This window comes from Miscanthus floridulus, chromosome 8, assembly GCF_019320115.1.
Source record: "Miscanthus floridulus cultivar M001 chromosome 8, ASM1932011v1, whole genome shotgun sequence".
Classification (NCBI taxonomy): Eukaryota; Viridiplantae; Streptophyta; class Magnoliopsida; order Poales; family Poaceae; genus Miscanthus; species Miscanthus floridulus.
In genome coordinates, this window is record NC_089587.1 from 71238649 (window position 1) to 71263876 (window position 25228).

Here is a 25228-nt window from a genome sequence, read left to right on the forward strand (position 1 = left end):
GCGCTATAGATAAAATGTTTAATATCTATTCGGCATCTTCTTCAACGACGAGTGTCCTGTTTGTTTGGACTTGTTTACTGTTAAGCCATGGCTGAAAGTACTATTGGCTGGTTTAGTGTGAGAGAAAAATACTGTTCGTTGGCTGATAAGCCGTGGCTTATAAGCTAAATACGACCAAGCGAACAAGCTGGAGACTCAAAAGAGAATTCTTTCTGTAATTGGTTTCCTGAAGAGAGGATGTCCATATTTATGTTGTGTCTCTCAGGCAACCAAAAATAGATCTTCCGTATATGTACTCTGTTGTAGACTAATTTTAGGTCTCTTGCTATCCATTTTAAATTTAGATGCCTATATGGACTCCTTGTTGAAGACAATCTTAACTTCCTTCTAATTGGGCTGCTGTCATGCTGGCTTGCCAGGAACTTGGGCTTAGAACTAAGGGGGGCCGGGGCCTATAATTGTTCTAATAATGTGGAGTCCGTTCGGCTGATCAGATTTTAGATGATTTTGAATAATTTTAGATAATTTAATAGTATTCTGAGAGAGAATAAACTTAAACTAAAACAAATGGAAACAAACTGAATGAGCCGAGAACTAAGCGGCCGAACGGGCTGCATGTATTTAACTACCTGATAGGGAATCAGCAAGCCGTTGGGGGAGGCCAGCCCCCCCTCCCCCCCCCCCCCCACCCCCCCCCCACCCCCCACCCCCCCCACCCACCCACACACACACACGCTGAGTAGGTGATCCGTGACTTCCCCAACGGCACGGCATCGCTATTTAAACCTCTACATGCTCTTATTTATTAAAACAAGCGGTGTAGAATTAGAATCTCCTTTCCAAAAAAAAAGAAAAAAAAAACTAAATCCACTTCCTCGCAAAAAAAAAACGACTTGGAAACATTTGAGACGCATGACACAGGTTTAGGGCGGGTTTAGTTTGCATTTTTTTAGCGAAATGGTACTGTAGCATTTTCGTTGTTATTTGACAATTAGTGTCCAATCATAATCTAATTAGACTTAAAAGATTCGTCTCGTGAATTTCGTCTAAACTATATAATTAGTTTTATTTTTTTATTTATATTTAATGCTTCGTACATGCGTTCAAAGATTTGATGTAACGAAAAATCTTAAAATTTTTTGTAAAATGAGGTGGAACTAAACGGTACCTTAAATAGCGATGCCGTTTTCGCACGAAACCCGTCCAAATCTCCGCGAGTCCCACCAATTTTGCACCCGTGGCAGCGTGGATCTATCTCAAACCACTATTGGTGCGGTGCGGTGCGGTCCGCCTCGAGATCGCGGATCCCGACTATCGAGAGTCGTCGTTCCTCTCGTATCCGACGGCAGGCGGCCACCAAACGGGCAGCCACACGCCCGCCCACGGCCCACACCACGGAGAGAGAGAGAGAGAGAGAGCAGCGCGACCTCGCCTCGCTTCCACCTTCCCCGCAGCTCCACTCCCCCCACCACCACGCGCCCTTCCCCAAAACCCTACGCCCCGCAAACCCTAGCCGCCGCCGCCGCCAGAAATGGCCGGCCTCCTGCGGCTCGCCGCGGGCGCGGCAGCCCGATCCGCGTACCGGCGTGCCCCCGGCCCCGCCCCCGCCCCAAACCGGAGGCTCGCGGCGGCCGCGATGGAGGAGTGCTGGTCCGACTGGGAGGAGGAGGACGAGGAGGAGGCGGCCCGCCGCGCGCGCGCCTCGGCGCCGGCCCCCGGCCTCGACCCCGCCGGCGGGGGGCCAGGGGGCATGCAGTGGGTCGTCATGGGCCGCCCGGGCCCGCAGAAGCACGCCCACGCCGCGCGCCTGGCCGAGGTGCTCGCCGTGCCTTACATCTCCATGGGCACGCTCGTCAGGCAGGAGCTCAGCCCCGCCTCGCACCTCTACAGGAAGGTGGGTGGCTCCGGTTCGGTTCTCCGGTGCTCTGGGCTCGCGATTCCCCGTCACCCTCTCCTTGCCTGCGCTCCAATTGCTCTGATTCCGCCATCTCGGGGTGTCTTGCACGTCCTAGCTTCGATCGAGTCGTTTAACTGATTTAGCGTTCCTAGTCGGCTTTTGGCAGGAGGAGGATCCTTTTGTTTGGGCTATTTTGCTTGATTTGTCCCGGAGCTACCTGTGTGTCTTGTGGAAGCCATTTCACACATCAATTGCCAGGAGACTGGGATTTTCTGGCCGCTTTTTTGGGCCCTTCTGGAAATTTCTCGTGACACAGCTGTGCAATCTTTTGATCTCGAAGATATTTGGCAGGAGGAGCGTGCTGGCCATGTCTTTCCCAGCGTGCTTGTCCGCCTTCGTGGACGGCTGCGGGGGCAGCCTCGTAATTTGTCTGTGTCCACACAATGTTGGGGGGCAGTTTTGGGATTTGACATGGTTAGGGTTCACATTGGAAGCTTGGAAAATTCCATCCTGCCGTCCTGTGGCGGCTGCAGACAGCATATGCAGCCTTCCCAGTTGGCCCTCATGTTGTACCCTGCATATGTCTGTTTCCTATCTGCACATTTTGTTGAACTGTTTGCACAAGTTACACTCGTTAGAGTCTAATTCGGGGCACTTAGAAATTACAATCATTCCAGAAACGAGCATATTTATTTCCCGAATACACTGAAAATGTCAAGGGGGATCTTTAAAGGCGTGTCGAACTGGGCTGAGTTAGTTTTATTTTCTTATATACACAGATTGCAAACTCGGTAAATGAGGGGAGGCTTGTGCCAGAGGACATCATATTTGGATTGCTGACGAAGCGGCTTGAGGACGGATACAACAAGGGTGAAACTGGGTTCATTCTTGATGGGATTCCACGCACCCGTATGCAAGCTGTGAGTATCTTGCATTCTCAGACTATCACAGAGGATTTAGTTACATCCTGGTACCATGTAACCATCACAGAGGATGGCCACCAAATTACTTCCAGATTGGTGTGATTGCACTCATATCTGATTTGTTCATAACTTCACATGTTTCAGGAGATTCTTGATGAGATTGTGGATATTGATTTGGTTCTGAATTTCAAGTGTGCTGATGACTGTTTCATGAAGAAGCGATCGAGGGGCGACATCTGCTCCCACTGTGGACAGCTCTTTGATGTCAGCAATTCAGCATCTACGAACTGTAGCCCCAGACCTGGAAGTTATACATGGCATTCTCAGGTAGAACCTGCTGGTGTTGTAGGCCTGGAAGCCTCAAGGATGGAGAGGATGCGCACTTATGCTAAGCAGGTAATGCTTAACATTTTGTCCTGGCCTTGCTTCTCTGTTCAAAAAGGCGACGCCTTAGGCGCGCCTAGGCGCGACTAGTCGCTAGTCGATGGGTTCCCGCCTGGCCTATGGGGGTAGGCGGACATCCAGGCGCAAGGAGGTAGGTCGCCGGTGGGGGAGGTCGCAGCGGGAGGTCGCTGGTGGGGGAGGAGGAGCTGAGAGCGGCGGCGGGCGCGGGCGCGTGCTTGGGCGTGTGCGGGCGGCAGCAGGCGGGGGGGTCCTACCTAGCCTAGGGGGTAGGCGGACCCTTAGGCGGCGCCAGCTCGTCGGCGGCGCCGGTGGGGGAGGAGGAGCTTCTGGCGGAGGTCGCCGGTAGAGGAGGAGGAGCTGCGGGGCGGGGGCGGGGGCGGGGGCGGGGGTGGGCACGCACTAGAGGAGAGAGAGATGCCGGAGAGGGAGAGGAATCGGAGGCGGCGGCTGATGCGGGCTACCGAACAGAGGAAGCGGCGTCGAGCAGAGGATGCGGGAGACCGAACAGAAGGATAAGGTTGGAGACCTGGAGTGGGAGATGGGCTGGACTGTTGCCATTTGGGCCTTTCTATCTCTCTAAGCCAGCCTTTCAATCTATCTAAACCCACTATTTCAGCTGTTTATTTTTTCTTTTAGAAGATAATATATGTATATTAGTATATATACAAAACGCCTAGAAAAACGCCTTAAAACGCCTAGGCTCGCTTAAGCTCGCCTAGGCTCTAGGCTATGGGTCATCGCCTAGAAGTCGCCTAGCGCCTAGCTGAACTTTGCCTTGCTTTATGCCAAAGGATGCCTAGAACATTATGCCCTTAGCCCCTTACTGACCAGGCTAGTGATTCTATTGTCAGACCTTACTAAACTTGTTTCTGTACAAAAAAAAGAGAGAAAAAAAGAAAACCACAGTTCTTCAACTTATGATTCTAGGGATCGAGGCTATTGCATTATTGTTGTTCAAAGCTCTGAAGGTGGAAAATCATGATGATATCTAATATGGAATTTCAAAATGCAGACCAAGCAGCTGGAAGATTACTACAAGAAGCAGAGGAAAATTGTGGAACTGAAGACATCTGCTCGCCCTGGGGAAACATGGCAGGGGCTTGTAGCTGCCCTGCACCTCCAGCATCTGGACTCACCCCCAACACCGCACAAACTCACCGCGTAAATATTATTAATTATGTTATGTCTGAGTAGAGTCTAAAAGGATCTGAATTCGGATCCTGCCTACAGCATATCTAATATTCCTATTGTTGTGGGTTCTGGCTCTCGAGAGTCAGTCGGCTATGTCTTTTTTTGGTTATTGTTATAGATAAAGGTAAGCGATTTTGCAGACGCTCTTATTATATGGTTGTAACCGAGAGTTTTGGACTTGCCTTTGCTGCAAGTGTACTCGCTTATATGCTCCTTTGAGATATCTTGGCTTGCTCCATTGTGGTGTCCGTTGTCCACATCATTTCACCAGATGTTTTGTTCTGGGCATGACGTTGATATTCATGTCCTTTTTGGAATCCTGAAGACAGCATATGTGATGGTAAATTTCAGAAGCATGTGTTGGAACTAGACCGGTTTTCGTGAGCTCCAGTTGTCAGCCACATGGAGCATGTATAGAATATCTTCTGATTGCTGTAAAATTTTTACACGATTTCTGTGAAATTCTTGCATTTTAAACAGGCATTTCTTTACACGTTCTGTATAACTTTTACACGACTCCTATGTTTTTTTTTTTTTTTTTTTTTTTTGCATTTTACTTGGCAAATTTTTATGAAATTCTTGCACTTTAAACGGACAAATTTCTACACTTTTCTGCCTCATCAGTAATAACATGGGCAAACGATGGATGCGGTACAACTATGCTCCAAGACTAAGCTTAGTAAGATGATCTAGGAGGCCACACCATTTAGGCTGCATGCATTGAACTTCTATAATTGATGTTTAGCAAAGAAAAAAATCGTGGGCTATCAAATTTAGCGTGAAGCTGTTCTGGGTGCTATTGACGCTATTGCGGGCGCTATAGCGGTAGCTAAATGCAGTATCGCCAGCTGCATGTACACGCTATAGCGGCGCTATTTACACGCTATAGCGCGCTATTTTTTTACAAACACAAGAAACATGATATTCTGAATATCTGATAACAGCCAACATAATCCCATAAGTTTTCATACACATTGTTGGACATTGAGTGCTTTCGCTTGGGTCAGACATTGTTGGGTGTTGGTGGCCTGCAGCTGCAGCAATTGCAGCCCGTTCCAGCAACTGCAGGAGCTCGTTGGCGGCCTCAAGTGAGGTACCTCCCCCTGGCCGCCGCAGTCGCCCAGCCGCCGCCGTCGCCCAACCTCCCGCCCGTGCCGCCGCGGTCGCCCAGCTCAGCCGCCGTCGTCGCCCAGCCTCCCGCCCGTGACGCCGCCGCCGTCGCCCAGCCTCCCGCCCGTCACACCGCTGCCGCTGGAATCGAGTGGCACGCACGCATGCACTAGGTTTCCATGCAAAAAACGACTCTGCTAATGTATGTCTCCCCTATTCGGGCCATTAGTGGGCCAAATTCGACCGGGCCGCGCTTCAGTTTTGGGCCAGCCAGCAAACCAGGCAATAGCGGGCATTTAGCGGCGCTATGGCGCTAAAGCAGTTTAGCGGCGCGATAGCACGCTATAGCGGCAATAGCGCACATAGCGCAAAAATGAACAATATCGTCGCGGCAAGTGCTGTGGGCCGCTATAGCGGCGCTATTGCGGAAAAATAGCGCGCTATTTTTTCGTTGATGTTTAGGCATGGACGACTTCTGTAAATTGGATGTTTCAGATTGAACTTATATTGACGTGTTTATGTGTGAATTGGATGAGGTTAGTGATGATCGTGCTTTCTTTGATGCCTGTGCTGTGAATTGATCCAGTTCCGATTTAAAAGTGAACCAAATTTATGTAAAATTCAATTAAAACAGGATGTGCTTGGGCCTTCTCACTGCTCTCGTATGGTGGATCCAACCGACTGAGCTGAATTGAATTTGGACCAATGATTGATGCTTAAAACCGACCATGCAAATAGCGTTTATAGCTACGGTTGATACTCGAGGCTGACGGTACATATATGATCATCATCATCGTTTGCCACTACAAGCCAATGGTACAAAATGGTTTTCATCTTCAGGTGAGAAACCAACGGTACTGAATGCGATTTCTACTAAAAATGCCAGTGAAAACTCTTTGGAACCGAGGATACAGGGTTTTCTGTAATAGTGCTAGTACACACTGCTTTTGCAACAGAACTGACCAAAGTGACGATGCTGGAACTTTTGATTGAATCAGGGATTGTAAATAAAATCTTCTACTAGCAAAAACCTAAGCCTACAAAAGAGTTCAGGGCTAAAGCCAGAAAAATCAAGGAAAATAATTACTACACAAATGATCACTGCACAAGCTCTAACCATCAGAAACAGATCAAGCTGTCCACAGGACGTATTGTGCCCAAGTATACAGTGATATACAATACAAGATGGCTTACAGTGGCACATTCGGGTCACTGACGCGATTTTGTTACAATAAAAGTAAGAAGACCTACAAACACAGCGTACAGAAAAAGCAAAGATAATTCTTCTGATGGATTGCGATCAGAGAGAATGAGATTCACCGGAAGCAATGAAACAACAATCGGAAACACCATGTGAAAGATTTTCTTGTAGGTCTCATCAGCTGGAGCTGGTCCCAGTGGCAAGAATTTCTTGTCGGTCTCATCAACTGGAGCTGCTGGTCCCAATGGTGAATCATCGTTTCCTGTGGAACTGGACGAGACTGTAGAACCTGTTCTCTGTGTCTTGTATTTGCAAAAGAAATCATTGCCCCGGGCATATGAGAAATATGGCAATCTCTTAGGCAAATATGCATAAACACGTGGAATCTCTCGAACGATATACCAATCTTCCTTACTGCGTTCACATCTCACAAGCAGTTGTTTTTTGCCTAGAATGTCTAGTGTCTCTATCCTTGAAAAATGCTGTCCCAGCCATTTCGGAAGCTGTTCATCTTCCATGTGAATGTGCTGCAGTGAGTTCACCCCTGAAACAGTTTCCAGGTTTGGGCAGCTGATCACTGTAAACACCTTCATTAGTGGAAGATTTGACACTTCCCTAAGACTTGGCATTGCTTCCACAAGCAACTCCTGCACAGGGATTTTCTCAAGGACCTGTACTAGTCCTGCATGTATCAGCTCCATCTTTGACATAGTTTTGCAGTGCTCCAAGCCACCCGGAAGACGCTTCAGCTTTGGGCACCTTCTGAGTGCCAGCTTTCGAAGGTGTAGCAGGTCGCCAGCTCGAAAATCTGACCAGTTCTCTAAATCTTCCATGCCCTCAATTTCCAACTCCTCTACATTAGGAAACGATGGCATTTCTGCTGTTGGTTGCATGTCAATTGTTCGCAGCTTGGAAAGATTGGCTATTCTGAGAAACTTCAACTTCTGAAGATGACAAATTGGTGGTAACCTTTCACAGAACTTGGAGTTTTCCAGGCTAAGGTGTTGCAGATTTGGAAGCTCAGAGAAACATAACCATTCTGGATAAACAGTTCCATGGTAACCATCAATTTTGAGTGACACTAAACATTGGTGAGGATGAAGCTGTGTGAACATTGTTTTCGATCTCTCTAACTCTCCAGCTGATAAAGTTTCTGAGTTAACAGTACAGCATCTGATCTCCAGGTTCCTGAGATTATCTTTCTCCTTCAGCTTCAGCATTCCATTTCCATAGCTTGCAATGTTTCTGTCTACAATTTTTCTAATATCTATCTGCAGGTCACTTAAATTGCTCATGTTCTGCAGATCTTCCAAAAGTAAGCCATTTGAAGACATGCTGTCCACTACAAAGCCATGAAGAAGTGCAAGACGCCTCAGATTGTGCAACCTTGTGGACTTTGTAATGCCACTGTCTCTGAAGTCGAGATATTCCAGCTTCAGTAACTTTTGTATGCTTTTGGGAAGGGAAGTGAGATGTTCACATTCCCGCAAACCCAAGAACCGCAGTCTCCTGAGGCGGCCAATGGACTCAGGGAGTGCTCTTATTGTTGTACGGGAAAGATTTAGGTGCCTAAGGTACACCAGATTTTCCAACGTCTTTGGAACAGATTGGATCTCTGTATCTGAGAGGTCAAGAACTCGCAATAATTCCAGGTTCTTGCATATGGTTTCCATGTCGGTTTCACCAAGTGGATTGCCAGATAGGAGAAGTGTCCTCAAACTCTTTAGCCTTCCGACGTCTTCAGGGATAGTGGTCAGTCCTTTGTTCAGAAAAGATAGACGATACAGGCTAGCTGGCAATGTAGCCACATACTTGGGATCGCCAGCACATACCTCATTTTCAGTTAAGGATTCTGCAATTTTCCTAACTTGCTCGTGCATCTTATATCGTTTTGTTTTGTTTTCTCGTTGAACAAGACCCCTCTCTGCAAGCTCTTTGAAGTATGAGTCAGCCATCTCTTGAACCGAACAATGGCTTTGCTTATTATCTTGACTTGTTTTTGAAGAATGTCCACTGCTGCTGACGCAAGGTGACCCTTTAGGTGGCTGATGGTTGTGGTCCTCTACTATCCCTTGCGAAGTAGTGTTCTCTCTAGCATGTTCTGATGAAGCATTGTTCTCATCATCAACAACAACAATTTCAGACGAGGTGATGCTTTGCCCTCGCTCTTGTGCTGTCTCTTCACTGTTGTTGTGCTTGTTGAATTCCTCTTGGGAAACACTATTCTGCTCATTAGCAGTCTCTTCTAATGAGTGGACATGTCTTGTGCCAATATCAATAAGGCCCTCTGAAATCCACAACTGAGTAACCAAGTGTTGCTCAATCTCAAAATCTACAGGGAAAAGTGATAAATAAAGAAAGCATTGCTTTAGATGTGGTGGCGCATGCTGGTAGCTCAGATAGATGCTGCTCCTAACTCCTCCTTCAGTTCCCGTGGTAGGATCCTTGAGAGAAAATGCTCTGCTATCACGTATTCCCTCCCATTCCTTTTGTCTGTGGCCCTTTCGACGAAGAACACCTCCAACAGCCTCAATGGCAAGAGGAAGACAATTGCATTTTTGCAGAATTCCTATACCAATTTTCTTTAGTTCTGGTGTGACTTTTGCTTGCTCCAGACAAGCTGCCCTAAGTAGTAACATCCAACTATCTTCCACTGTTAGCTGCCATATGCGGTCTGTTTGGAGACCGTATCCTTCGGCGCCTTTCTGGATTTGAGCTGACTTTATCTCATTGCCAACATTCTCATCACTAGTTGTTATCAAAACACGGCTCCCTTCAGCAGCAGCATGAAAGAACTTGAGGACTTCAATCAGGTTCCCAAATATTTCAGCGTTGCCTATGCCTTGTTTTGAGGGAACACCACTGTATATGTTAAAAACCAGAAAGATTCTCCTTCCCCCAATCTTGTCAGCCAACAGCATCTGGAGTTTGTTCTTTGTTTTTGGTACTTTCAGGACCCCTATAGCTGGTGCAGCACATGTTGCCTGTAAGATCTGAGCAACACTGGATCCTTTAGAAATGGACACCCATACGCGTGTGCTGAAAGCACTTTGCGTCCTCTGATCATCAAATATATTTCTGGCTATAGTTGTTTTTCCTACTCCTCCCAGCCCATAGATTGCAAAAATGACAAACTGCCGAGATGGTTCATGATGTTCTGTCAATTTGTCGACCAATGGCAATATCCTCATCTCAATTTTTTCTGTATCCACTAAATTGTCATGGCGCATGAGTTCCTGACCATCACATGATCTGTCATGCTGATAATCTCCCATTTTTCTGCTTGAGAGCGTGGGAGGACGGTTCTTAGATACTGAACCTATATCCTTAAGTAAGTTCCTTACTTCTTGCTTGATATACCTGTCCGTGGTAAAACGGCGCACAATCTGTAAATGGAGAGAGTGTCAGTAAGGAAACTAACAAATAAGACAAATCAACCTAGGACATTTGGCTACTGCCTACTGGTCATCCACATGAACTTCACAAGATGGACTGTGCCAATATCATATGGGGCTAGCATGATCCTCACGCCCTTACACTTGTTTTCAGCTCACACTAGATCCCTACAACAGACACAGCATATCAGTTGGTTTCGGCTAAAGCACCATGCCAACATAGCAGACCGCCCGAGTCTCCTGATGGCCCCCGACACGACGCCACCGCCCCAGCCAGGCCCTACCCCCGAACGGCTCCCACGCCTCCGCCCGCAACCCCCGGCCACCGCACGAAGCGTCGGTCGGCCCCGGGCCCGCCCGTCATGTCCGCCGCCGCGACCCCGCCCAGCCGCCCATTCCCGGCACGCCTGCACAGCGTGTCCCCGTCCTGCCACCCCCGCCCTCGCCCAGGCGCCGCCTGCCGTGGCCGCGGGCATACGCCGCCGGAGGCCCGACCCGACCATGCCACGTGGCCGCCCCCGACTCTACCGACGATTGGTCAACCTAAACTATGGGTCGAGGCTCAGTTTTAATTCTGAATTTTCAAAATGGCTAGGTCCTTAAACTTTACTTTTGAGTTCTTCGTAGTTCGTACTTTATAATTTTTTATTTAGATAGACTCAATTTCATCGCAAACTACAAAGTGCATTTCAGTTTTTAAACTTTTATTTTAAACTCAACTTCACCCCCTTGTCATACTCTTTAGTGACCATTAATAATTCTAATGTATTATTTTAATATTACCTTGTAATGGTACCATTTAAATACATCCTATTAGATTGTTTTCATGAGAGCAATTATAACTGCTACATATGCTATTTAGTACCTTATAAGAACACATAGATAAATTAAAAAACAACAACAAATTTACAATATTTTTCCTTAACTACTTTTAGTGTTAGGCTCAACTAATAATCAACTATGGACAAAAATAATATTTTTCATCCATAGGCTAAAAAATAACTCATATTCAAGAATACTCATATCTATATTTCCATTTTTTAAATATGGATATAAAGCTGAAAGTGTGCTATGTGATTAGGCAGCTAGGACGACGCCAGGGATAGCGGTAACTAACAATAACTAATTAACTATCCATCTAAAGTCATGGGTGGTGTTAGAGTTGAAGAGGCATGACAATGCATCGTTCCACGTAGGAAAAGGGACAAAGTTGAGCCAAAAAGGACAATTCAAGGACTAAAAAGCAATTTGATAATTCATGCTGAAAATTATGCTAAAACATAAAGTTTAAGGACTAAACCAATCAGTTTGAAAGTTCGAGGGTAAAATGATGCCCAAAAAAACTAAGGACTGAAATGGCCATTCTAAAAATTTCCTTGTGCAATAGCTGAAGCACCAAAATGAGTATTCCACCAAGTTGACGCCACCAAAATTTCAGGTTGTCCTCTAAAATTCATAACTTGTTTATGCAACTCCTTTATGTGCTTCTCCGGAGGAGCCGAGCTCGAAGGAAGGAGACATAAATTGCAACTCTTTCGTATTAAAAACAACAGCTCCGGCTCCTCTTTCCTAAAAAAAAGCTTTATCCTCTTAGGGTGTTTGGTGTGGCTTCTCTGCCTCCTCTGCCAAAGCTACGGCTCGGAGCCACGCCAAACAGATCCAAGGTCAAAGGAGAAATTTTATATGAAAATTATAGCCTTTTGTGGAATTGAAAACTCTTTTTATTTAAAGTCATTCGAATGACAAATATCTTTCAACCAATTTGGTATCCGTGATCTCTATTGGATAGTCAATATGAAACAGTAAAAAACATTACTTAAACAAATTGTTATCTCTAATGTTAATATTTACACAGTGAGAAAGTTTTAAGTTTGTTTATCGAAGCCGTTGTTAGCTGACAACAATGTTTACTCACATAGTCAGAGTAAATAAAATATTTATTTGAAAATTGTATTTCTTGATGAAATCAATATATAATTTTCTGGTTGACAACACAATCCAAATAGAGCGCAAATAATCATCAAAGTCCCAAGAAACTAAGATTAATTAAAATGAAAATGAAAATGAATCATTGTAGTCAACGATCACATATAGGTAGAATTGTGAGAACATAACGCCCGGAGGGGAGGTCTACATAAATAGATTTGAAGAGAAACCATTATGGATTTTGGGTCTCTATCAAATGGTGAAATGGACGATTTACGCAATAATTTGAATACACAATGAGGTTCTAGTATCCGCTACTAACTTCGTTCCTCTATAAAGTCTTATAAATTAATCTATTATCACAAGTTTCTCTGACATAACAATCTTATCTTACTATTACTAATTAGAGGTTCTAATAGAGTCTCCATGTTAGCTCTCACCAAACATGTTAGAAAAAAAGATAAATTCTATAAATTCTCACAACAATCAGACATCTAGCCTTTAATTTGTAATTACCATCGCTAATAATAACAATTTGGTCTATTCGGTTTTATAAAAATCACCGACCTCTATCATTATAAAAATATACAAAGTAATTTTACATCTAAATTACCCTAATCTACCATTATGAAAGAAAATTCAAAATAACTTATAAATTCGTATATAAATTACCCACATATGTCATTATAAAATATAATTAAAAATAACCACCTAAATTTGCATCTAAATTACCTATCTCTGCCATTATGAAAGATAATACAAAATAACCTCATAACTTTGTATCTAAATTATTGACCTATGCCACTATAAAAGATGATTTAACATAACCCTCTAATATTTTTTTTGTAAATTACACACCACTACTGTTACGAAGGATAATGCAAATCAAGCCCTAAGTTTACATTCAAATTACTCATATATACAATTATGAAAGTTAATATAAAGTAATATCTTTTAATTTCTTTATAAATTATCCACCTCAGTGTTTACAAAAAATAAAAATAAAAATATCTCTCAAATTTACATGTAAATACAATATAAACTATTATGAAAAATAATTTAATATCCATAAAGTGCTCTATATATTTCTAAATTACATACTTCTATAAGTTAAAAGTAAGCATAATGCTACGTTTCAGGATATATATCAAGTAAACATATATACAATAAAATAAATATTTATTCTAATAGCTTATCAAGTGTGAAGAATGTTTCTTTAATAAACCACACAACAATAACACCAACAATTTACTCTAAGTTATATTAATACTCATCATAAGTTATTATTTTAAATAATTTTATACATAGACTAAATATTATATTGTATCAATATTAGTGATTTAATTTAAAAAATAATACTACAACACATAATTCTGCAATATGACAAATTTAATATGTTGAGTGCCACAGTGCAAATTAAAATGACTATTTTATGAGATTGTAAGAACTAATAGGGTATCCTGTGACCTATAATATTTTGTAACTAAAGTAAACAATGAAACTTTTGAATAAAAGGTAATAACTAGAGCAAGTGTCATATTTTGGGCTATACGGTTGACTAGAAATAAAATAACTTTTTATAAAAACACTGTACTATTATTTACAAGTTATTTTTGGGGCAATGCTTGGCAAGGTTCTGGTGGTGCGTCCTTCAAAGGAAGGCCGACAAACTCAATTTGAAGTGAGCATGTCGAGTAATGGAGACTACGGGAAATAGGGATCTTCGTCAAGAATTGTTGGTGATCTTGTTGTACACTTATAGTTTGTTGTTAGTTTCCTTTTATCTCTTGAAATTTGTTGCTCTTTGAGGCTATAAAACTTTGTAATAATGAATGGTTTTCCTTAATTTGTCTACTACGTACCGCGTATAAGCATATCTTATGGGACTGTGTATTAGGCAAGGTTTTGGTGGTGCGTCCTTCAAGAAGGCCGCAAATCCAATTTGAAGTGGGCATGTCGAGTAAACAATAATGTGGATCTTCACCGAGAATGGATGGCTATCCATGTAATAGATTTTGCGTTTAGTTTGTTGCTATTTTTTGTGGATCCCTTCAAATTTGGTACTCTTTGAGAGTTTCTTTTTTTCGCGCCGAAGCCATAATAACTTTGTTGTAGTAATAGATGATCAAGTGCGAGACTCCTGTCGAGACCAGAATAAATTTTCCTTGGTCTAAAACGTAACATCTCCTTTTTCCTGATAGCGATAAACTAAAGAAAGACGATATATTACTTCTCAAATGGTAGCACCTTTTTGCTGATGACGAGTCATCATTCATTCATCAAGGCAGAAGCCAAAAAGGTTAGAAGGATGTCAAAGAAGAGACTATCTGATGGGACTGCGTATCTGATGCTGTAACTTTGTCCTCAACTAACCCAACTCAACGAAAAACCACAAACGGACAAATTAAATCAGAAAGAAAGAAAGAAAGCAAGCCAGCCACACGCACGCATGCAAAAGTCGTCGTCGTCGTCATTGCTCACTCACCGGTAGAGGTAGAGGTAGAGACATGGACGTCCGCTGGTCTTGCGCGTCGGCCCCGCCGTACGCCTGCAGGAGGCGGTCGTCCGCTCTGTACAGCACCTGCCGCAGCTCCGCCAGCCACCGCCGCGCGCGGTCATCCTCCAGCACCTGGTTCTCGGCGTCCTGCGAGTAGAGCAGCTCCCGTTCCAGCTCCCCCCGGAGCTTCTTGGCATCTGCCCGGAGCTCGGCGCCCGCCTTGCGCAGCGGACCCCGGAGCAGCATGTCGTCCAGCGCCCGGATGACGTGCGCGCCCAAGGCGCTCGCGCTGACCGCCATGGGTGGCCTCCGGCAGGCTAGGGCCGGGAGAGCTAGCTAGCGATGCGGCTTCTACGGGGGCCAGGCCAACTGGAGGATGGACAACGTGCGACGACGACAGGGCAACAGGCCAAAACCTCGCCGGTACAGTAGTACAGCGTCATTTGGGAAAATTTTAGTGCCATTTGATTTGATCTGGCATTGCATTGGCGTGCGCGCTAGCTTTAATTTTGATCGATCGACCATTGACTTTATATATGCAACATGATATGATATGTATATACGAGGTCAGTCATCAGTGGGCCTATAGTAGCTTACCACGACGAGATTAATTAAAACCTTTTTGTAAGCTGTCAAAGATGCGTGGCGTATTCTAGGGATCTCGTATATGTATACATATATATATAATACCTGAGTATTTTACTGATGAATGATGATATGTTGATTGTGAATATATATATACTCGCTTAGAGCGGATCTGACTCTCGGCATCTTCAACGAGAAGAGTTATAGGAGTATTAACGAAGCAAATGGGTTATAGTTCAATAGCGTGTCTTGGCATGATGTGATGCCTTCTGTAATTGATCTAGACCCTGGCCAATATCATAGTGGAGGTGGAGATTCAAGATCTAGACCCAGTAAATATGAAATTAAATAAGCATGGAGACCAGCCACCCAACTAGGACTTGCCGTTTCACTCCTGCAAAAATGTTTTCAGGGGACAGTGGAGTTAGTTTACAGAGAGAGAAGAGAGAAACCTTTGATCTATCATCTCTATAAATCATTTATAGTAGTCAAACGGACAAAACCCACCTTAAGAAATTGATTAACTGAGGTCTGCCTTTGGAAAGTCCAAGGCATGCAGGAAGGCCTATGAAAAAACCCAACTCCCCTCCTACCGCAACTACCCCCAACCGCACCCCCTGTCGCCGCTCTTATATCTCCCCATGCACGTTCTCTTCTTTTTCCCCTAACCGCACCAACCTAAAATGCCCAATTATATCACTATTAACGGTGTGAATGAGCTAAGTCAATCTAGGTTAGGGTTTGAGTGCTTATTAGGTGACATGCATGATTAAGATGCAAGCTAGAGACTGATCCAAGAAGATGAAAAAGGAGACTTGAAACACTGACCCATGGGGACTTTATACCATCTCAATGTCCTTTGGTGTTGGTACTATTGTCCTTTGTGGTTGTATATGCTTTATGTTAAGCAGAGATTGGAAGTTCTTTTAGAAGACTTTATACCGTCTCAATGTATAATATTCTTGAAAAGATAATAAAAGCTCCCTTTATTGAAAGAAAAAAAAAACAAATGTCTCCTCTTTGAATCCTATGGTCTCAATGATGAAGAGAAATGATAAAAGAGTCAAATAGCACATAGAGTAGAAACAAAATCAAGCAAATTGCAATAGGAGCAAACATGGAGAGCACAACCGCTTTTCTATCAAACTGGAATCTTTTGGGCCCCTTGTTTTCTAGAGCCACTATCTCTTCAACAATTTCATCTTGTTCACGCGGATGTGCATTTTGTGGGGCCATTGTCTCTTCAACAACTTCGTCTTGTTGAGGGGTGTGTGCATTTTGTGGGGTCGATGCTTCAACAATTTCGTTTTGTTGAGCGAGTTGAGCCGTGTGTTCATTTTGTGGTGCTGCCATTTCAATAATCCCGTTCTGTTGAGCCGTGTGTTCATTTTGTGGGGCCACTGCTTCTTCAACATTGCGGTTCCCATGTGTTGTCCACATTGACTACTTTACCCTCTACAAAGCCACAAAGCTTATCCTCAATATCAATCTTAGTTCTGGTATCAACCTCTAACCTCATAAGTGTTGTTGAATTTTGAAGAATGAGAGGAATGGATGTCAACTTTATGCATCCTAATAACCTGAGTGTATGAAGTTGTGGCAGATCCTGGCTCTGTAGATCAGACCATGTATCCTGGCTCTGTAGATCAGACCATGTATACACAGCCTACAACTAGCCATTGAAGAAGCTAGTTGATTTCAATAGGTTTTGTTAAGTTTTATTCCTCTAGGAATGTTATACCTTTCTTGGACGTGGCCATATTCTTTCTTATACCTTCAGTTTCTAGCATCGTCATTTATTCAATAGTAGTTTCTTCTCGTTGGAATAACTAGAATCTTTGAATTCCATATCCTAAACCTATGTATCTCTAGAATATCTATTCCTTGACCAAAGGTCATATATGTCATTTTGCACATCTTTGGAGTTCCTGAGAGAATTAGAAAAAAGTTGGAAAGTCAACCAAGGCAGTCATATACTGTTGGAGCTTAGGGAACGTAGGGCGTAGGAGTGGAAGGTGTCTGGCCTGGGTTTGAATCCCCGGCGGCGGTTTGGCGGCGCCGTGCTCGGCGCCTGGTGGTGAACGTGAACGAGAGAGAGAGACAGAGAGCAACAATGCCAAAGAGCGAGAGAGATAAACTCAATCTCTAGCTAACCTTCTCATTAAACAAATGTTTAGCCTTATAGGCAAATCCAACGTACTGCTAACAAACTCCTGAAAATACTCTAGTGATCTAACAAACCAAATGATCTAACAACCCAACTAAACTGATCCTGGAAAAGTGGCGCCGAGACCCGTAGTGATCGCGCCCAGCGCGCCGTGGTGACCGCGCGCAGCTCACGTACTCCCGTCGCGCGCGCACCCTCTAGCCACGGCTGCGCTTCTTCCTCTGATAGGTCTGGCCCACCATAACATCTCTCCCCCCTCGGGAAACAGCTCGTCCTCGAGCTGGAAGGAGGGATGCGTGGCGCGGAACGCTTCGACCAGCTCCCAAGTCGCCTCAGACGCCGGCATGTTTGCCCACTGGACCAGGATGTGCCAAGTGCCACGCCGGCAGGCTGGCACGCAGGACACGCTCCGGCTGCTGCAGAGGTCACCCGTGCTGAAGAGGTGGACGTGCTGGAACTGATGTCGGAGGAGGGCCACGGAACGGCTTCAGCACGCCCACATGGAACACATCGTGGATGCAGACAGCTGCAGACGGTAGGCCACCGTGCCCATGCGTTCCAGCACCTAATATGGCCCGGCATACTTGGGCCCGAGCTTCCCGCGGGCGCCGAGAACTAGGGACTGAGATGGCCGATGCAGCAGATGCAACCACACCCAGTCGCCGACGGATGGCGCACCCAATTTTGCATAGCAAAATCAAGTACTCATATATGTGCGTCTAGGATGTCCAAACACGCATATACCATCAAATTATAATAATATCAAAGTAAAGTACTTTATTACATTGCATATCTCATCATAATGTTATCACATAGTCTTGCTCATTGGCAACATTATTACACAAAAGCGGAATACTAGCCAAAACTGTCTCAGGGACTCCAACTGGTGAACATCAATCTAGTAGTCCTAGACATCTTCCAAAAACTCTTCATACACGTTATCTGTTACCCATCTGGGATTTTCATTGAATGTAAAACAAGTGTAAGCTCACCATGTTTAGCAAGTATATCAGAGGGATCTATGAGGCTCAAAGGCTAGACACGGTTTGACTGCGGTTCACAATTTTAGTTGTTCAAGTTTTAGCATCCTGAATCACTACTTTAGAGAATAATCCCAACCCAAGTGGTAATAGTGAATAATCAAGATTATATCTATTTCACAACCATCCATAGTAACCACTAATCATGAAGGATCTAGATCGCTCGTATCCGTGAGCACGTCTGTTATAACAGGTTAAATATTTCTGCAGAAATTATACAACTTTACCCACCGAGCCATGATTCCAAATGCCGGGGTTTGCAAAGCCCACAACACCTCTACCTAGGAAGTGTGGCAGGGTTTCACTACGTAACCCTTCGGTAGTCGCACTAACAAGTCGTACCTGCTAAGGTTTCAGCCGTCTAGCCATATGTGGCCCTCCTCTAGGAGTGGCACGCGTGATCGCGGCACGGTACACACCCTAGCAGGAAAGGAAATATACCAACTAGTGCCCCCCTCTTGCCCTTACGGAAAGCTGCAGACGAGCTAGTACAATCTAGTTAACAGGTTAAAGTCAGAGCCATATGACACTCGGGGTTGTACGAAACCTCCTGGGTGGCCAGTTCAGGATTAAGTCCTTATGGAGAGGCACTAGAGCACTCAACCCCGTACTCTAGCCCCCTAATTGTTGCTAAAAACTCCATTTTATCACATTGCATAATACCTTTAGTCATGTTTAATAATTATTTTATGTTGAGCATTGCAGCATCTATCCAAAATGCATCCCAAACCATAGGTATCAAGGATATGTGGTACAAGTAATAATCTAGGTAAAGTCCTTAAAGGTAATTCAAATTTAGACACATACATGAATATGAATTGTAAAGTTCATGGGTACAAGGGGCCTTTGCTACACTTGCCTTCTCCATAGTTATCCTCTTGGTACTGCTGGTCACCCTGCTGAACCAGTCACCTCGAATTGATCACCCTCTATACGTGCTCCAATTCACCAATCAAGCATTCAATCCAATCATTACATGTATACAAATAGACTTTTATTAGAACAATATACAAAACAGTAAAAACATAGATTGAAAAGCTTATAAAACTATTCTACGTAATGTTACGAACACGTGAGCGAAAGAATCACTCAAATCAGACTTAAAACGCAAAAGTTATGCATGAAATACGGTTCCAATGGCATTTCTCATTTTTGAATTAGCTAGCGATGCGGCTTCTACCGGGGCCAGGCCAACTGGAGGATGGACAACGTGCGACGACGACGGGGCAACAGGCCAAAACCTCGCCGGTACAGTAGTACAGCGTCATTTGGGAAAATTTTAGTGCCATTTGATTTGATCTGGCATTGCGTTGCGCTAGCTTTAATTTTGATCGATCGACCATTGACTTTATATATACAACATGATATGATATGTATATACGAGGTCAGTCATCAGTGGGCCTATAGTAGCTTACCACGACGAGATTAATTAAAATCTTTTTGTAAGCTGTCAAAGATGCGTGGCGTATTCTAGGGATCCCGTATATGTATACATATATAATACCTGAGTATTTTACTGATGAATGATGATATGTTGATTGTGAATATATATATACTCGCTTAGAGCGGATCTGACTCTCGGCATCTTCAACGAGAAGAGTTATAGGAGTATTAACGAAGCAAATGGGTTATAGTTCAATAGCGTGTCTTGGCATGATGTGATGCCTTCTGTAATTGATCTAGACCCTGGCCAATATCATAGTGGAGGTGGAGATTCAAGATCTAGACCCAGTAAATATGAAATTAAATAAGCATGGAGACCAGCCACCCAACTAGGACTTGCCGTTTCACTCCTGCAAAAATGTTTTCAGGGGACAGTGGAGTTAGTTTACAGAGAGAGAAGAGAGAAACCTTTGATCTATCATCTCTATAAATCATTTATAGTAGTCAAACGGACAAAACCCACCTTAACAAATTGATTAACTGAGGTCTGCCTTTGGAAAGTCCAAGGCATGCAGGAAGGCCTATGAAAAAACCCAACTCCCCTCCTACCGCAACTACCCCCAACCGCACCCCCTGTCGCCGCTCTTATATCTCCCCATGCACGTTCTCTTCTTTTTCCCCTAACCGCACCAACCTAAAATGCCCAATTATATCACTACTAACGGTGTGAATGAGCTAAGTCAATCTAGGTTAGGGTTTGAGTGCTTATTAGGTGACATGCATGATTAAGATGCAAGCTAGAGACTGATCCAAGAAGATGAAAAAGGAGACTTGAAACACTGACCCATGGGGACTTTATACCGTCTCAATGTCCTTTGGTGTTGGTACTATTGTCCTTTGTGGTTGTATATGCTTTATGTTAAGCAGAGATTGGAAGTTCTTTTAGAAGACTTTATACCGTCTCAATGTATAATATTCTTGAAAAGATAATAAAAGCTCCCTTTATTGAAAGAAAAAAAAACAAATGTCTCCTCTTTGAATCCTATGGTCTCAATGATGAAGAGAAATGATAAAAGAGTCAAATAGCACATAGAGTAGAAACAAAATCAAGCAAATTGCAATAGGAGCAAACATGGAGAGCACAACCGCTTTTCTATCAAACTGGAATCTTTTGGGCCCCTTGTTTTCTAGAGCCACTATCTCTTCAACAATTTCATCTTGTTCACGCGGATGTGCATTTTGTGGGGCCATTGTCTCTTCAACAACTTCGTCTTGTTGAGGGGTGTGTGCATTTTGTGGGGTCGATGCTTCAACAATTTCGTTTTGTTGAGCGAGTTGAGCCGTGTGTTCATTTTGTGGTGCTGCCATTTCAATAATCCCGTTCTGTTGAGCCGTGTGTTCATTTTGTGGGGCCACTGCTTCTTCAACATTGCGGTTCCCATGTGTTGTCCACATTGACTACTTTACCCTCTACAAAGCCACAAAGCTTATCCTCAATATCAATCTTAGTTCTGGTATCAACCTCTAACCTCATAAGTGTTGTTGAATTTTGAAGAATGAGAGGAATGGATGTCAACTTTATGCATCCTAATAACCTGAGTGTATGAAGTTGTGGCAGATCCTGGCTCTGTAGATCAGACCATGTATCCTGGCTCTGTAGATCAGACCATGTATACACAGCCTACAACTAGCCATTGAAGAAGCTAGTTGATTTCAATAGGTTTTGTTAAGTTTTATTCCTCTAGGAATGTTATACCTTTCTTGGACGTGGCCATATTCTTTCTTATACCTTCAGTTTCTAGCATCGTCATTTATTCAATAGTAGTTTCTTCTCGTTGGAATAACTAGAATCTTTGAATTCCATATCCTAAACCTATGTATCTCTAGAATATCTATTCCTTGACCAAAGGTCATATATGTCATTTTGCACATCTTTGGAGTTCATGAGAGAATTAGAAAAAAGTTGGAAAGTCAACCAAGGCAGTCATATACTGTTGGAGCTTAGGGAACGTAGGGCGTAGGAGTGGAAGGTGTCTGGCCTGGGTTTGAATCCCCGGCGGCGGTTTGGCGGCGCCGTGCTCGGCGCCTGGTGGTGAACGTGAACGAGAGAGAGAGAGACAGAGAGCAACAATGCCAAAGAGCGAGAGAGATAAACTCAATCTCTAGCTAACCTTCTCATTAAACAAATGTTTAGCCTTATAGGCAAATCCAACGTACTGCTAACAAACTCCTGAAAATACTCTAGTGATCTAACAAACCAAATGATCTAACAACCCAACTAAACTGATCCTGGAAAAGTGGCGCCGAGACCCATAGTGATCGCGCCCAGCGCGCTGTGGTGACCGCGCGCAGCTCACGTACTCCCGTCGCGCGCGCACCCTCTAGCCACGGCTGCGCTTCTTCCTCTGATAGGTCTGGCCCACCATAATATCTCTCCCCCCTCGGGAAACAGCTCGTCCTCGAGCTGGAAGGAGGGATGCGCGGTGCGGAACGCTTCGACCAGCTCCCAAGTCGCCTCAGACGCCGGCATGTTTGCCCACTGGACCAGGATGTGCCAAGTGCCACGCCGCAGGCTGGCACGCAGGACACGCTCCGGCTGCTGCAGAGGTCACCCGTGCTGAAGAGGTGGACGTGCTGGAACTGATGTCGGAGGAGGGCCACGGAACGGCTTTAGCACGCCCACATGGAACACATCGTGGATGCAGGCACCTTCAGGCAGCTGCAGACGGTAGGCCACCGTGCCCATGCGTTCCAGCACCTAATATGGCCCGGCATACTTGGGCCCGAGCTTCCCGCGGGCGCCGGGAACCAGGGACTGAGATGGCCGATGCAGCAGATGCAACCACACCCAGTCGCCGACGGATGGCGCACCCAATTTTGCATAGCAAAATCAAGTACTCATATATGTGCGTCTAGGATGTCCAAACACGCATATACCATCAAATTATAATAATATCAAAGTAAAGTACTTTATTACATTGCATATCTCATCATAATGTTATCACATAGTCTTGCTCATTGGCAACATTATTACACAAAAGCGGAATACTAGCCAAAACTGTCTCAGGGACTCCAACTGGTGAACATCAATCTAGTAGTCCTAGACATCTTCCAAAAACTCTTCATACACGATATCTGTTACCCATCTGGGATTTTCATTGAATGTAAAACAAGTGTAAGCTCACCATGTTTAGCAAGTATATCAGAGGGATCTATGAGGCTCAAAGGCTAGACACGGTTTGACTACGGTTCACAATTTTAGTTGTTCAAGTTTTAGCATCCTGAATCACTACTTTAGGGAATAATCCCAACCCAAGTGGTAATAGTGAATAATCAAGATTATATCTATTTCACAACCATCCATAGTAACCACTAATCATGAAGGATCTAGATCGCTCGTATCCGTGAACACGTCTGCTATAACAGGTTAAATATTTCTGCAGAAATTATACAACTTTACCCACCGAGCCATGATTCCCAATGCCGGGGTTTGCAAAGCCCACAACACCTCTACCTAGGAAGTGTGGCAGGGTTTCACTATGTAACCCTTCGGTAGTCGCACTAACAAGTCGTACCTGCTAAGGTTTCAGCCGTCTAGCCGTATGTGGCCCTCCTCTAGGAGTGGCACGCGTGATCGCGGCATGGTACACACCCTAGCAGGAAAGGAAACATACCAACTAGTGCCCCCCTCTTGCCCTTACGGAAAGCTACAGACGAGCTAGTACAATCTAGTTAACATGTTAAAGTCAGAGCCATATGACACTCGGGGTTGTACGAAACCTTCTGGGTGGCCGGTTCAGGATTAAGTCCTTATGGAGAGGCACTAGAGCACTCAACCCCGTACTCTAGCCCCCTAATTGTTGCTAAAAACTCCATTTTATCACATTGCATAATACCTTTAGTCATGTTTAATAATTATTTTATGTTGAGCATTGCAGCATCTATCCAAAATGCATCCCAAACCATAGGTATCAAGGATATGTGGTACAAGTAATAATCTAGGTAAAGTCCTTAAAGGTAATTCAAATTTAGACACATGCATGAATATGAATTGTAAAGTTCATGGGTACAAGGGGCCTTTGCTACACTTGCCTTCTCCATAGTTATCCTCTTGGTACTGCTGGTCACCCTGCTGATCCAGTCACCTCGAATTGATCACCCTCTATATGTGCTCCAATTCACCAATCAAGCATTCAATCCAATCATTACATGTATACAAATAGACTTTTATTAGAACAATATACAAAACAGTAAAAACATAGATTGAAAAGCTTATAAAACTATTCTACGTAATGTTACGAACACGTGAGCGAAAGAATCACTCAAATCAGACTTAAAACGCAAAAGTTATGCATGAAATACGGTTCCAATGGCATTTCTCATTTTTGAATTAGCTAGCGATGCGGCTTCTACGGGGGCCAGGCCAACGGAGGATGGACAACGTGCGACGACGACAGGGCAACAGGCCAAAACCTCGCCGGTACAGTAGTACAGCGTCATTTGGGAAAATTTTAGTGCCATTTGATTTGATCTGGCATTGCATTGGCGTGCGCGCTAGCTTTAATTTTGATCGATCGACCATTGACTTTATATATGCAACATGATATGATATGTATATACGAGGTCAGTCATCAGTGGGCCTATAGTAGCTTACCACGACGAGATTAATTAAAACCTTTTTGTAAGCTGTCAAAGATGCGTGGCGTATTCTAGGGATCTCGTATATGTATACATATATATATATAATACCTGAGTATTTTACTGATGAATGATGATATGTTGATTGTGAATATATATATACTCGCTTAGAGCGGATCTGACTCTCGGCATCTTCAACGAGAAGAGTTATAGGAGTATTAACGAAGCAAATGGGTTATAGTTCAATAGCGTGTCTTGGCATGATGTGATGCCTTCTGTAATTGATCTAGACCCTGGCCAATATCATAGTGGAGGTGGAGATTCAAGATCTAGACCCAGTAAATATGAAATTAAATAAGCATGGAGACCAGCCACCCAACTAGGACTTGCCGTTTCACTCCTGCAAAAATGTTTTCAGGGGACAGTGGAGTTAGTTTACAGAGAGAGAAGAGAGAAACCTTTGATCTATCATCTCTATAAATCATTTATAGTAGTCAAACAGACAAAACCCACCTTAACAAATTGATTAACTGAGGTCTGCCTTTGGAAAGTCCAAGGCATGCAGGAAGGCCTATGAAAAAACCCAACTCCCCTCCTACCGCAACTACCCCCAACCGCACCCCCTGTCGCCGCTCTTATATCTCCCCATGCACGTTCTCTTCTTTTTCCCCTAACCGCACCAACCTAAAATGCCCAATTATATCACTACTAACGGTGTGAATGAGCTAAGTCAATCTAGGTTAGGGTTTGAGTGCTTATTAGGTGACATGCATGATTAAGATGCAAGCTAGAGACTGATCCAAGAAGATTAAAAGGGGGCTTGAAACACTGACCCATGGGGACTTTATACCGTCTCAATGTCCTTTGGTG

The 25228-nt window shown here is 44.1% G+C and overlaps 2 protein-coding genes across 2 annotated transcripts; one reads left to right on the forward strand and one right to left on the reverse strand.

The window, feature by feature from the left end:
• Positions 1–1313: 1313 nt before the first annotated feature.
• LOC136472527 (probable adenylate kinase 7, mitochondrial) lies at positions 1314–4654 on the forward strand. The gene is made up of 4 exons (XM_066470226.1): positions 1314–1894; positions 2677–2817; positions 2965–3216; positions 4238–4654. The coding sequence occupies exons 1-4, from the start codon at positions 1532–1534 to the stop codon at positions 4388–4390; spliced, it is 909 nt and encodes a 302-aa protein (XP_066326323.1). The 5' UTR covers positions 1314–1531; the 3' UTR covers positions 4391–4654.
• A 934-nt stretch (positions 4655–5588) lies between these two features.
• LOC136469355 (disease resistance protein RGA2-like) lies at positions 5589–14845 on the reverse strand. The gene is made up of 3 exons (XM_066467577.1): positions 14534–14845; positions 6791–10113; positions 5589–5667 (listed from the first exon to the last, which is right to left on the reverse strand). The coding sequence occupies exons 1-3, from the start codon at positions 14843–14845 to the stop codon at positions 5589–5591; spliced, it is 3714 nt and encodes a 1237-aa protein (XP_066323674.1).
• Between the last annotated feature and the right edge of the window lie 10383 nt (positions 14846–25228).